General features: G+C 41.3%; 1 protein-coding gene across 1 annotated transcript in view; it reads right to left on the reverse strand.

The window, feature by feature from the left end:
* RAB8A (RAB8A, member RAS oncogene family) overlaps positions 1 to 14,935 on the reverse strand; it is a 54,087-nt gene extending 39,152 nt beyond the window's left edge. The window contains exon 1 of the mRNA XM_075850524.1: positions 14,654 to 14,935. Coding sequence (XP_075706639.1) covers positions 14,654 to 14,777 — 124 coding nt within the window. The 5' untranslated portion in view covers positions 14,778 to 14,935. The remainder of the gene's footprint in view (positions 1 to 14,653) is intronic.
* Between the last annotated feature and the right edge of the window lie 570 nt (positions 14,936 to 15,505).

Below are 15,505 nucleotides of genomic sequence, written 5' to 3' on the forward strand. Positions count from 1 at the left end.
CATCAGAGACCCTGTAAACGGGATAGAACACAATTTGTTCTTGGACTTCGTATCTCCTGACCACATTTTGAGCCAAAATGCTCTTCTAGCAGCATTTGAGAGAGCCCCATTCCTGGCGGCAAATCTAATAGATTCTGCTGAAGCGTCTACCAAGAATCCGGTTGCCATTTTTAGTAAAGGTAGAGATTCTAATAGATCTTGTCGTGATGTCTTTATCATCAAATGGGTCTCTAGCTGGTTTAGCCATATAAACATTGCTCTTGCTACTGATGTGGCCGCGATATTAGTTGAGATCAAGGCAGAGGAAGATTCCCACGCTCTTTTCAGTAGTCTGTCTGCCTTTCGGTCCAAGGTGTCCCTCAACTGAGAGGAATCTTCAAATGGGATTGCGTTTTTTTTAGCAACCCTGGCTACTGGGACATCTACTTTTGGGATCTCATCCCAAGGCTTAGTGTCCTCTTGATCAAAGAGAAGTCTGTTTTTAAAATCTCTTGAAATGAAGAGCCTTTTTTCTGAATCTTCCCATTCAGTTGTCACCATTCTTTTGAGATTTTCGTTTACCAGAAAAACCCTTGTTTTCTTTTCCGTTAGACCTCCAAACATCTCATCCTGGATGGTATGTGGTTGGTCTTCTTCGGGAATATCCATAGTTTCCCGTATTGCTTGAATTAAGGTATCCGACATCTCGGAAGAGAAGAAATTTTTTTTTTCTTGAGTGGAAGAAGTTGAAGGCAAGAGTTCCTCTCTTTCTTCTAACTCATCCTCCGATAGGTAATAACACTCCTGCTCAGAGTCAGACCCCTGAGAAGGAGGGCAATATTTTTGATCCACTTCAATCTGTGGTCTTTTTGCCCAGGAGTGTGAGGGAGTTTCTTGCGGAGGGGCGAGGGAGGCTACTGACTGACCCACTTCTTCACGAATCATAGTCCTAAGTTCAGACATGAACGTTGGTTGTTCCTCCTTTAGTATTTTTGCCATTCAATCCTGACACAATTGTTTCCTATGTGACTCTGGCAAATTTTTTGCATAAGTCGCACATTTTTTAACCTTCTTTTTATCAGTTTGTCTCTGAGAGGAATCTTTTTCCTAGAGAAAACAGAAGGTAGGTAAAGTATGGTGTACATACATAAGGGGTCATACCCTTCCCCAAGGGTGAGACTCACGTGACCCTGGGACATATCTGGGGTTCCATCAGGACGAGGAAGTTCCATACCGCGACAGGTAACAGGCAATGCAATCCACAAAAAAATAATCCAAGTTAGAGTTATCAGCTCTAACTACATACCTGTGCGTGTCCCTTTAAATGCGGGCGTTTTGAATTTCCCACCTTCCAAGATGGCCGCGGACCGGAAGTAGCCCGACGTCATTTCCGGTCGGCTATTCGTCCAGCGTGTTCCTGGAGTGCAGCCACCATAGCCGGCGACTGAGGCTTGCTATGCGCTGCAGCGAGGATCCCTGCCGGTGCGTCCACGTTTATGGAGCTGCCGGTCCTCGCCTGGTCCGCGGCCCGGCCGAAGCCTGCTTGGGAAACCCCAGCCCCCACACACTACCAGAACCCTGCCTAGGATTCCTCCGGTAGGTGTCTCAGGGAGCTAAGGGACCCGTCGTTTGAGGGGTGTTAGCCTGGGCTTTAGGGGGGGAAGAGAACGGGGAGTGCACGGACCCCCTGATCTTGCCCCCTGCCCGAGTTTCTTTCCTGCACTAACACAGGAGCGACGCTCTCTGCTCCTGACCCTGTGGGGACAGGAAGAACACTGGCAAGTGGGTGGTGGGAGGGGCCTTTTAACCTCTGTCTTCCTGTCCCTACAGAGGTCAATAGGGCAACCTCCTGTAGTGCTGTCATGAGGGATGTACTGGAAAAATTAATTGAGGGGTGTAGCTTCCCAAATGGGGTCACTTTTGGGGGTTCTCCATGGTTTTGTTCCCTCCAGGGCACTGAAAACCAATCCAGCAAAATCTGCACTCCAAAATCCAAATGGCGCTCCTTCCCTTCTGAGCCCTGCTGTGTGTCAAAACAGCAGTTTATTACTACATATGGGGTATTTCCGTAATTGGGAGAAGATGCTTTACAAATGTTGGGGTGTATTTTCTTCTTTATTCCTTGTAAATATTACAATTTTCTATGTTTTTTCAGAAAAAAAAAGTAGACTAACTCCAATAAATATAGCAAAATACCTGTGGGGGTAAAAGTGCAAACTATGTTTTGGTACCACAAGACCTCTTTAAACCCGACATGGTGCCTAAAATATAATCTAAAAATTAGCAGGCCCCAAAATCCTGTAGGTGCGCTTTTGCTTTGGAGGCCGGTGCTTCAGTCCATTAGGACACTTGGGCCACATGTGGGATGTTCCTAAAAACTACAGAACCTGGGCAATAAATATAGAGTTGCGTTTCTCTCGTAAAACCTTCTATGTTACAGACTTTTTTTTATTACAAATGAATTTCGGCAAAAAAAAATAAATAAATTAAATTTTAAATTTGTAGTGTAATGTACTCTAGCAGCGATCAAAGCTGCAAGTCTCGTAGTCCCCTAGTGGGACAAGTAAAAATAAGTAATAAATGTTTTTTTTAAAAAGTGTAAAAATTAGTTTATAAGTTCTATAAACACCAAATGCTTTTTTTTCCTATAATAAGACTTTTATTATAGAAAAAAAATGAACACGTTGAAAAAAAGTACACATATTTGGTATCACCGCGTTCGTAACGACCCAAACTATAAAACTATGTTATTTTTCCCGCACGATGAAACCCCCCCCCCCCCCAAAAAAATAAATAAAAAACACTACGACAGAATCGCAATTTTTTTGGTCACCACCGCTCCCAAAATAAAGAATAAAAAGTGATCAAAAAGTCGCATGTACCCAAAAATAGTACCAATAAAAACTTCAATCCGTCCCGCAAAAACAAGCCCTTACACAGCTTTTTTGACAAAAATAAATAAAATTATGGCTCTCAGAATATGGTGACACAGAAAATATTTTTTTTTTATAAATAAGTGATTTTATTGTGCAAACGCTAAAAAAAAAAAGGAAAAAAAAAACCTATATACATATGGTATCGCTGTAATCGTACCAACTCGCAGAATAAATTAAAAATTTCATTTATAGCGTAAGGTGAACGCTCCAAAAAAAAAAAAAAAAAAAAAACCTGTCAGAATTCCTGGTTTTTGGTCAGGATTGTAAAAAAAATGAATAAAAAGTGATTAAAAAAAACGCATGTACCCCAAAATGGTACCAATGAAAACTACAGATTGTCTCGCAACAAATAAGCCCTCACAGGGCTCCGGTGGTGAAAAAATAAAAAAGTTCTGGCTTTCAGAATATGACGATGCAAAATGTGCAGAGTGTTCCAAAAGCGGATAAGATCGGGCACCATTTATCAGTGTGACACCGGCCGCATATCTATGAATTATTATTTATTTACCCCATTATTATACCCTCATGTACTCCGCACAGCTTACATATGCCCGCACATTATAAACTGAAATACCAGCAAAACCGCAAACTACTACAAAGCAAAATCTGCGCTCCAAAAGCAAAACGGCGCTCTCTCCCTTCTGAGCCCTGCAGCGTGCCCAAGCAGCAGTTTGTGCCCACATATATGGCATCACCATACCCGAGAGAACCCGCTTAACGTTTTATAAGGTATTTGTCTTCTGTGGCACAAACTGGGCACAACATATTATGCACCAAGAATTCATATCAGTGGAAAATTGCAATTTTCACTTTGAACGATCCGCTGTACATTAACCCCTTTGCGCACTATGACTTAATTGCCCGTCATGGTGCGGGGTTGATGTATGGAGCCGGCTCACGTGCTAAGCCCGCTCCATACGCTGCGGGTGTCAGCTGTGTATTACAGCTGACACCCGGGACTAACGTACAGGTACAGCGATCGCTCTGTTACAGAAGCCTGTAACAATATACTGCAATACATTAGTATTGCAGTGTATTGTACCTGCGATCCAATGATCGCTGGATCAAGTCCCCCTAAGGGGATTAATAAAATGTGTATAAGAACTTAAGTTATTAGTAGTGCGAATTTTTTTTTTTTTTAAAGTTAAAAAACAAAACAAAATACCTTTTCCCATTTTTCTTCTAAAGTAATGTAAAAAAAATGAACAAAATTGGTATCGCTACGTCCGTAAAAGTCTGAACTATTATAATATACCATTGTTTAATTCGCACAGTGAACAACTTAAAAAAAAATAATAATTGAAACCGCCAAAATCGCTGGTTTTTTTTGTCACCTTCGCTCTAAAAAAAAAAAAATTTAATACAACTTTTTAATCACTTTTTATGTACCTAAAAATTGTACCAATAAAAACTACAGCTCCTCCCACAAGAAATAAGCCCTCACACCACTCTATTGATGGAAAAATAAAAAAAGTTATGGCTCTTGAAAGGCGGGGAGTGAAAATCTACAATAAGAAAGCAAAAAAAAATGGATCAGTCCTGAAAGGGTTAATTCATTTCGAATGAAATAAACATATGACCACATGTGGGCTATTTCCGTACTCGGGAGAAATGGCTTTATAAGAAATGGTTGTTTTTTTCCTCCTTTACCCCTTGTGAAAACTCAACATTTTAGTGGAAAAAAATGTGATATTAATTTTCCCGCCCTAATTCTACTAAACTCTGCAAAAGACCCGTGGGGTCTAAATGCTCATTATACTCCTAGAAAAATTCCTTGAAGGTTTTTCCAAAATGGGGTCACTTTTGGTGGGTTTCCACGGTTTTGGTCCCTGCAGTGCATTGCAAATGCGACATTGCACCGAAAACCATTCCAGCAAAATCAGAAATCCAAAAGGCGCTCCTTCCCTTCTGAGCCCAAACAGCAGTTTATTACCACATATGGTGTATTGTCGTAATCGGGAGACATTGCTATACAAATGTTGGGGTGCATTTTCTTCGTTATTCCTTGTAAATATTACAAATTTCTATGTTTCAGAAAAACAGTAGATTTTAATTTTTACAGACTAATTCCAATATATTTAGCGAAAAACCTGTGTGGTCAAAATGGCAACTATACCCCTAGATAAATTCCTTGAGAGGTGTAGTTTCCAAAATGTGGTAACTTTTGGGGGGTTTCCACTGTTTTAGTCCCTCTAGGGCGTTTGCAAACGCGACATGGCACCGAAAACCATTCCAGCAAAATCAGAAATCCAAATGGCGCTTCTTCCCTTCTGAGCCTTTCTGTGGGTCCAAACAGCAGTTTATTACCACATATGGGGTATTGTTGTAATCGGGAGACATTGCTATACAAATGTTGGGGTGCATTTTCTTCGTTATTCCTTGTAAATATTACAAATTTTTATGTTTCAGAAAAAAAGTAGATTTTAACTTTTACAGACTAATTCCAATATATTTAGTGAAAAACCTGTGTGGTCAAAATGCTAACTATACCCCTAGATAAATACCTTAAGGGGTCTAGTTTTCTAAATGGGGTCGTTTATGGGGAGTTTCTATCGTTCTGGCAGCTCAAAGCTTCTCCAAATGTACAGTGGGGCCTAAAACATTTTCAAGCAAAATATAGGAGTCCTGAAAGCCTCCGGGTGCTCCCTTCCTTTGGGGCCCTGCCGTGTGTCCAAACAACGCATTAGGGCCACAATGTGGGTATTTTTGAAAACAGGGTGATAGATTTTGGGGTGTGTTTCTTCATTCTCATGGTCGCTTTACAAAGAAATTTGTCTTCAAACTGATATTTTTATGAAAAAAAGTGAATTTTTTTTTTCACCTGCTATGTATTAAATTTAGCAAAAAACTGTGGGGTCAAAATACTTACTATACCCCTAGGTAAATACCTTAAGGGGTCTAGTTTTCTAAATGGGGTCATTTGTGGGGGTTTCCATCACTCTGAGGGTATGTGCACACACACTAATTACGTCCAAATTACGGACGTAATTAGTGTGTGTGCACATACCCTGAGACCTATGAGCCTCTGAAAACCTGGCTTGGTGCAGGAAAACAAAATGTACTTCAAAATGTATAAAATTATTATTCAATTTGTAAGTTCTCTAAATTGCTGAAAATTTATTTTATTTTTTCAAAAGTGCTGCCAAAATAGAGTAAAGATAAGGAAATAAATATATTTAACAAAAAATTGTACAGTATGTGTGTACATATGTGACATACTGCAGTTAAAAATCTTCCATTTTTTTATTTTTTTTTTATTAATTTCCGCAAATTGTAATCAGTCTACTTTTACCACTAAAATAAAGTACAACATGTGACGAAAAAACAATGTCAGAATTACTTGGATATTCAAAAGTCAGACATACCAGATTTGACAAATCTGGCTTGGTCATGAAGGTCCAAACTAGCTTGGTCATTAAGGGGTTAATAGCTTATGATGTTTACGTTTTCCAGATGCCATAATAGCCTATGGGTGCCAACCACCCAACTGTGGCATCTGCCATCCATAGACTATTAGGTCATCCCTTTAACGTATATGTCTGTAGTAGGTCATGATGTATACGTTAAACGTATCCCATAATAGTCAATGTTAGGCATCTGTCACATACTTTAACATATACGTCGGGGAGCTTTTTCAGGCATATATGTTAAACGTAGGTCCAAAACGTGATGTGAATGGGGCCTAAAGGACATAAAAACCATGCTACCATCAAATAGGAGCTGTAAACACAATACTATAGGAAATGCTTAACTATTTGCAAAGTTGCTTCATTTTTCATTTTAAATGCATTTTGGCCAGAAAAAATAAAAAAAAACATACCATCGGTGAATCAAAGGGGTAGAAGTGCCCTGCAATGTGATCGGCACTCCTCTTTCGGTTGAAGATGGGCTCATAGACGTTCTACGTGAGCCCATCTTCAGCCTAATGAGGAGCGCCGATCACAGCCGAAGGTGCAGAGCACTTCTACCCCTTTGTTACAGCGCTGGTGGGGGGGTCTCAGCACCCAAACCACCACAAATCCAAACTTCTGATAGGTCTCGGACATATCAAAAGTTTTGTAAAAGTGCCATTTAGAGCCAGGCGATTGTATCAAAGACAAAACAAAAGGATTTATATTTTTTTCAAGGATTTATATTTTTTTCAACCCTATGGACGATTTTTGATTTGAATCACGATTTTCTTAATTTTAGGAGTAATTAAGTAACTATTGTGCATGCATTTCCCTTATCTAAAAAAACTACCAAGACACAATTATTTTACATAAGAGAATTGCAGGCAGAGCTATCCCATAATATATACGGATTATCAGGTGCTATGTGTGATCATGCTCACTTATAAAAAGGGACAATCCTGATAATCCGTATATATTATGGAAGAACTATGCAAGCAATTCTCTTGTGTAAAAGAATTGTGTCTTGGTGGGGTTTTTTTAGATAAGGGAAATGCATGCACAGTAATTCTTTAACCCCTTCCCTCTTTAGCCACTTTTGACCTTCCAGACAGAGCCTCATTTTTCTCATGACACCGTGGACTTTAAGTTCGTGGTAAAATTTGGTCAATACATTTAGTATTTAATTGTGAAAAACAGCAAAAGTTTGTGAAAAATTGAAAAAATGTATCTGCTTGTAAGACAGGCCGTTATACCATACAAAATTGTTGCTAATTAACACCCCCCATATGTCTACTTTATGTTTGCATCGTTTTTTGAACATCCTTTTATTTTTCTAGGACGTTACGAGGCTTAGAACTTTAGCAGCAATTTCTCACATTTTTCAAGAAAATTTCAAAAGGCTATTTAATAGGGTCCAGTTCAGTTGTGAAGTGGCTTTGAGAGGCTCATACAATACAAACCCCCATAAGTTATCCCATTTTAAAAACTGCACCCTCAAGGTATTCAAAACAGCATTTAGAAAGTTTCTTAACCCTTTAGGCGTTTCACAAAAATGAAAGCAAAGTGGGGGTGAAATTAAATTTTTTTTTGCAGAAATTCATATTTGATTAAAAAAAACTCTAACACAAAGTTTTACCAGAGAAACGCAACTCAATACTTATTGCCCAGTTTCTTCGAAATATCCAACATGTGGCCCTAGTGTCCTAATGGCTGAAGCAGCGGCCTCAGAAGTACCTAGATGATTTTGGGGCCTTCTTTTTATGAGAATATATTTTAGGCACCAAATCAGGTTTGAAGGGGTCTTGCGATGCCAAAACAAAGGAAAAAACCCCCAAAAAGCCCCCGTTTTGGAAACTACACAATGCAGTGAGCATTTTGACCACACAGGTGTTTCATAGAGGTTATTAGAATTTGGACGTGAACATTAAACATTTACATTTTTTCCAATAAGATGTACAGTATTTTTCGGACTAGAAGACGCGTTTTTTAGTAAGAATAAACCTTGCTAAAAAGTCCCTGCGTCTTATAGTAGGCAGTCAAGGGACCCGGCACTTCATGGAGCAGGGAGGGGATGAGGTTTGGAGCGGGGAGGGGAGGGGATGAGGTTTGGAGCGGAGTCCGCTCCATACACTGCAGGTGTCAGATGTGTTTTACAGCTGACACGCTGCTCTAAAGGCCAGGAAACGCGATTGCGCTGTCCCTGACCATTTAACTAGTTAAATACCGCGGTCAATAGTGACCGCGGAATTTATACGGTTTTTCCATGGACATTTATAGACGTGGGACCCGCATCTATTTCTAGAACGGGGCCCCCTAAACCCTGTTCTATCTTACTCGGCTCCGCTGTCCCCTGGCCACTTCCTGGTTAGGTGGTCGCGAGTTCCAGAAACAGCCAAGCTCAGCAAGTTACGCTGTTTCTGTAACTCATTAAAAAAAAAAAAAGTTAAATACATTTTCAAGAGAGTAAAATATTAAAAATTTAAAAAAAACAAAAAAACCTTTTCCTATTTTTCCCAAAGCACAATGTAAAAAATAAAAAAAAATTGGTATCGCGTCAATAAAAGTCCAAACTATTACAATATAGCACGATTTGACTCGCACGGTGGTGAACGGCTTAAAAAAATAAAAATTGTTTTTTTGGTGGTCACCTTAGCGCTAAAAAAAAAAAAAAAAGATAAAAAGTGAAAAAAAATAAAATTGTATGTACGAAAAATAAAAACTGAAGCTCGTCCCGCAAAAAAAATATGCCCTCACACCGCTCAAATCGATGAAAAAAAATATAAAAAGTTATGGCTCTAAGAATGTGGTGAAGCAGAACAATTATTTTTTTTAACAAACGCATTTGCAAAGCCCCTAGGGTACCGGTACAGTGGAAACTACCCAAAAGTGACTCCATTTAGGAAACTACACCCCTTGAGGAATTCATCTAGGGGCACAGTGAGCATTATGACCCCACATGCGTTTCATAGAGTTTATTAGAATTGGGAAGTGAAAATAAAAAAAATCCTTTTTCTTCATTAAGACATAGCTTTAGCTCAACATTTTTCACTTTCTCAACAAATATAAAAAAAAAAAAAAAAAAAGGGGGAAGAAGGAACCAACATTTGTAAAGCTATTTCTCCCAAGTACGGCAATACCCCATATGTGGTCATAAACTGCTGTTTGGGCACACAGCAGGGCTCAGAAGGGAAGGAGCGCCATTCGGCTTTTGGACTACAGATTTTGCTGGATTGGTTTCTGGTCGCTATGTACCATTTGCAAAGCCCCTGTGGAACCAAAACAATGGAAACCTCCCAATAGGGGCCCCATTTTGGAAACTACACCCTCAAGATATTCACCTAGGGTTGTAGTGAGCATTTTAACCCTGCAGGTGTTTTGTAGAAATTAGTGTGCACTCGATGTTGCAGAGTGAAAATTTGATTTTTTTTTACATAGTTATGCCAATATGTGGTGCCCACAGTTCTTTACCATAAACGATTGCGCTGCGGATGGTGCAAAGTAAAAATTAATTTTTCCCTAGATATGCCATTTCAGTGGCAAATATGTTGTGCCCAGCTTGTGCCACTGGAGACACACACCCAAAAAATTGTTAAAAAGGTTCTCCCGGATATGGCGATGCCATATATGTGGAAGTAAACTACTGTCTGGGCACGCTGTAGGGCTCAGAAGGGAGGGAGCGCCAATTGGCTTTTGCTTGGTAGTAGTTTACTAGTATTTCTGTTTATAATGTGGGGGCACATATAAGCTGGGCAGAGTACATCAGGGGCATAGTCAGGTGGTATAATAATAATAATGGGGGTAAAAAAAAAAAAAAAATCCATAGACGTGTTAGGCCTTATTCACACGAGCGTGTCAGTTTTGCGTGCGTTGCAGTTCCGTGTGATATCCGTGTACGGTATGCATCTGCGTTTTTTTACACGCGTATGTCACCCGTATCTCACGCGTTTTTTTACGTCTGCAAAAAAACTGAAGGAGGCGTTTTTTTTCTCATCATTTCTTTAGCAACTGCTGCGTGAATCACGGACAGCTCACAGATGACGTCCATGTGCGGTCAGATTTTCACGCACACTGACTTCAATGGGTGCGTGATGCGCAAAAAACTCACAAGTATAGGACATGCAGAGTATCGTTTTGGTATAGAGTATCGCAATACTACACAAAGTATCGGTATCAAAGTCCAAATTCTGGTATCGTGACAACCCTAATTTACTGACAGCAAGCCAATTAGGCTTCGCCTCCGTGCGGGGCCTAATCGGCTTCCATAATGGCAGAGCAGGAGGCCATTGTTAGGCATACTGTTGCCATAGCAGCAGTCACCAGCCCAGCGATCGCATAGCAGGGCTGCCGATCTACTGCCAACCTCTAAGATGCAGCGATCGCTTTTGATTGCTGCATCCAAGGGGTTAATGGCAGGAATCGGAGCAAGCCCCTGTTCCTGTCGTAACAGGTGGATGTCAGCTGTAACATATAGCGGACATCCACTGCTGATGATGATGCCGGCTCAGCTCCTGAGCCGGCGCCATCTTGCCGGCGGCTACGGAAGCCTTTTAGGCCCAGTCACCGGGCGGGGCCTGGGAGGCTTCCGTAGCAGCCAGACCGGGAGGCCAGTATTAGGCCTCCATGTTGCTGGAGTGCCGATGAGCTACAAGTCCCTTAAATGAAGCGATCACTTTTGACCGCTGCATTTAAAAGGTTAATGGCGGGGATCGGAGCTAACTTCGGTCCCTGCCATTACAACAGGGTGTCAGCTGTAAGATACAGCTAACATCCGGGGATGGTGGCACCGACTCAGTTTCTGAGCCGGTGTCCACCATTTGTCGTGTGGATACGGCAAAATGCGGGAAGCACTAGCTTTCCATGACTTATCCATACGACAAATGCCAGGAAGGGGTTATAGAGGTTGCCCAGTTTTTATTGATTTTTTTTTTTTACTTATTTGTAGAATAGCAAATCATACCAGTTTTCTAATATACATTTATTAGAAATACTGCTCACATACATTTCTTATAGTACATAAGGCCCCTGTCACAGTGGAATGGTATAGCCCAAAGATTAGTCCTGGGTAAGGCATCCTTCACAGGCAAAACGGAATATGACTAAACATGGCGTCCATCATGTGACCACACACACACAACCGCAATGTGTTGAGGCAACATGAGCTATGTGAATAGGCCTAATGGTGGAATACAACTGATTCACTATCTATAGAGGATTTATAAAATAACCGCCTGTCTCTAGGTGATGTTGTTAAGAAGGTTACATTTAAAAACAAAAAAACAAAAACACACACGAGAAGAATGTAAGAGCTGCTCCTCAAAGACAGAGACATGATGAGATGTTGCTGTAGGTAGAAATACTTTATAATTCTGCTCCTCAATAACCTATTATTCACCTGGACAGTGTTACCTGAATGCCAGTGGTCACAGGACTGTCCATTCAGTTATCCTATGGGTGCTTTTTCATGGACAAATCTTTGGGCTATACCATTTTTTCTTTTTAGACAGACAACTGCACGGATATAAGGAAGGTATGTGAGCAGAATTTTAATTACATGTATATTAGAAATCTGTCTAAAAAAAAAAAAAAAGTAGACAACTCCTTTAATTACTAAGCAGGCGAAAAAAAAAAAAGTATCTACTCTTTGTATATAAATGCAGTCTCTCTCCTCTCTGTATATCCAAACAGGAGACGCGAAGACCATCTCTCGCCTCTCTTTACATTAGACAGCCTCTATCTCAGTCTCCAGGGTGTGAGGTCTCCCTTCTTGTCCTTCATACTTACCTTGCTGAAGTGTCTCTTCCACCGTCCTCCTACTCCCTGGGTCTCTCCTTTTCCCCTGAGAGCCGCACGATCCAGTGTCTCCCCTCTGGTTCCTTATCCTCTAGTCTTCCCCGAAGTACATGGGTGCAGGGCCTGGCAACAACAGTGTGTGGTGAGGCGGCCTGGTAGGTGTGTAGAGGAAGGTGAAGACGTCGGTGGAAGCTGATGCTAAACAGGTCGGGGGTCGGAGGGTTTAAGTTCGGAGAGCCTGCTGGTGCTGGACTCACTGCTGCTCTAGCAGCTTCTTCCTCCAGTGACCCCTCCTGCCATAATGAGAAGCCGCTGCTGTAGGGTCAGGGCTAATATGGATTCCTCGATTCTGATTAAAATCAGAATTGTGCCTTAATGAAAGGGCGAACTAATCAAATTAATTCGATTAAATCGCCCAGCCCTAGTGCCGTTATTCAAATTGCACTTCTCTATGGAAGTTACAATTGCTAACAGGTGTGCAACCAAAGTCGTCCGGTAGCTCTAGAAAAAGGCCTACGTTTGGTCTAAAATCTGTCTAATAAGTCCTTGTTTACATCTGAACTGGAGACTCCGTTAGAGGTCCCGATTGCAGATTCTGCCGCAAATAGAGGAAACAATATCGCAGCATGCTGCGCTACTGTTTCCGGTAAAACCGCAGACACCTGACAGAAAAACGACGGAACCCTTTAAAGTCAATGAGTTCTGTCAGGCGCTGGTTGTTCAACGGAACCTGTGCTTCCGGCATTTTGTTCTGCTCCACTAACTGAGCAGAACGACGGAATACCAGACGCAGATGTGAACGGGGTCTTACAGACAAAACTACAGGAAAGTTCCTTTATTTTGCATGCGGTTGTCACTGGCATACAGTGTTTCAAAAGCACGCTGCTCTATTGTGATTCTAGCCCTTCAGTTATTTTTGTCATTCTCCTTTTTGAAGGCCAGAATGAATAATAGATGTACACAGAGCACTGTACGGTAATCTTATGGAGAACATAACCTTATTGCAGGACCTGAATGTGACAAATGGAAGATTTGCCATCTAAATATGAAAGAAACAATGAAATGAAAGCAGAACGGTTACATGAAGTACTGTAAAAAGAAAGGAAAAGTGGAAAGGAGGGAGGACACTGGCATAACAACTCTCTGAAAATGTTTTCATTGGCACTAAAACAAGGAGAATGTGTAGAGAACCAAGACAATTACATTATTTCCTGATATTTTTCACGATTGGGACACTGGTCATTAAAAGCAGATCTTCAGAGATCTAACAATAGGAATGATATCATCAGTGGTAAATTGTTTCAATCGCTAAAAATGTCGTTTATGTGCATCGCTGCACTTTTACTTTCCTATACTAAATGAGGAAACAGCCCAGTGCAGCGCTTGGCTGTTTCCGACAGCCCCGTAGACATTGAATACAGCGGCAGCGCACATGCGTGCAGGACCCCTGCTCTAGAGATGGGGTCCCAGCGATCATACATTTATCACCTATAGCTAATAACATGTTAATTGTGAGAAAACCACTTTAACAGGGACATGGAAGGATTTCACACTCCGGGCCTATCCTTGACCGATCAAACCCTTTCCCCTAAATGGAGGTTCAAATACGTAAACTGTGATCGAAGACAACTCAGTGATGCAGTCAGTAAGCCATCACACTATACAGATACATCACAGAAAGTGGTAAAGTGCCACTGCAATACGGGCAAGAATTCTGCTATCGGGGTATACACAAGCATGCCCATACAGAAAACGACACATCTTCAGAGTATACAGAAGGTCTACAGCTTCGCAATATGGAAACATGAACACGTCCGTACAGCATGGTCGCCAAAATCTCTGCTCGGGACTAAAATTAAACAGTTATATTGTATACATTTGAAGGTTTTGGCACTTTCCCTGAACCAGCATGTGAAAGGTTTGGCCAGAATATAACCGGAGAGCAGAACCGTTTTGCACTACTGTGCCCAGTGTTCAATAGTATGGCATTCGCTAAAATGTTTGAAAGAAGATGGATATATGAGATTTGTCCAATTAAAGGGGAAATATAAAGCCGTATATTTGATCTATTAACTCTTTAGTCAGACAATCAATATGCCTGGCGGCTTTTCACTCAGCTTAGCCAGAGTCCTGCATGTCACTTTTTTGTCTTGATAGGCAGCAATACAGAGATGATAGATATATATATATATATATATATATATATATATATACACACACACACACACACACACACGTTTTATGTATGGCACATTCTGGGGGCTATAGGGTGCAGACATACTCATCAGCTTGTCTATGGATGTGACATGACGTACAGAGGCGCGGAATATGTTGGCGCTATATACAGATTATATTACAGATATACACACGTAACATACAGATCACCTCCCAGTTACTGATCAGACGACTCCATATGCCAGCCTGCCCTATGTGTGCACCACAATGACAACATATATTGGTTTATCATACACCCTCTGTCACTGGCCTCTGCACTCTGCCCCTGTCATTTCCCTCACACTTCCACTAGTTGCTCCCCGGACTTGAGCCGCCTCTCACCTATAGTGGATATAAACGTGGAGTTGAAGGCATCTTCTGAGAACCTGAACAGCACGCAAGTCTTCCCGACTCCAGAGTCACCGATCAGAAGCAGTTTGAACAAATAGTCGTAAGTCTTCGCCATATTAAAAACTACTATACAGGAAATACCAGCGGCTTCACGGTATTGGTTGGCGTCGTCGTCAATCAAGCGCAAAGCGACTTACGACTGGCTACTGTTAGTATGACGTCACTCGAAATCTTCCCTTCTCTGGGGACTCAAGCGGCCGATCCCAGCGTAAAGTTTATCTAGCTAAGCGGACGAGTCAAACTGAGAGCTGGTAGCTGATTGGCTGAAAACACGTCAGAGCTGCAGCTCACCATTGGCTGCCATAAGGGTTGAGGCAAAAACGCTGCTGTGTCACAGGGTTATCGGTTCAAGGCGCAGTTCTAGGGTGGCGACCGCTACAGCTTGCCTGGCGTTCTGCCTTTTGTGCTGCAGGCACCGGCCTACAGGGTTTTCACTGGATTCTTTTCTATTGTTTATTTGAAGTGTGACCTTTCTTAGTAACAGCTTTGAATTTGCATGTTTTGCTGACTGCTATAGGTATTCAAGGACTGCTGGAGCTCTTCCCTATTCTGCCCTTTAGTTCGGGTATGTGGTTATTGTGCAGTGCAGCATTTTACCACACCATGTAAATACGTAACTTAAAGGGAACCTTTCACCAGAATTTCACCTATTAAACCAGCAATACCTGGTGGAAGTAGGTGAAAAATCATTTTTATGTAACCTAGAAATATCTTATAAGTCGGCTCTGTACCTTTAAAGGGAATGTGTCGCTAGAATGTTATTTATTTTTTTAGTTAAACAAT

Source organism: Rhinoderma darwinii, chromosome 1 (assembly GCF_050947455.1).
Source record: "Rhinoderma darwinii isolate aRhiDar2 chromosome 1, aRhiDar2.hap1, whole genome shotgun sequence".
Classification (NCBI taxonomy): Eukaryota; Metazoa; Chordata; class Amphibia; order Anura; family Rhinodermatidae; genus Rhinoderma; species Rhinoderma darwinii.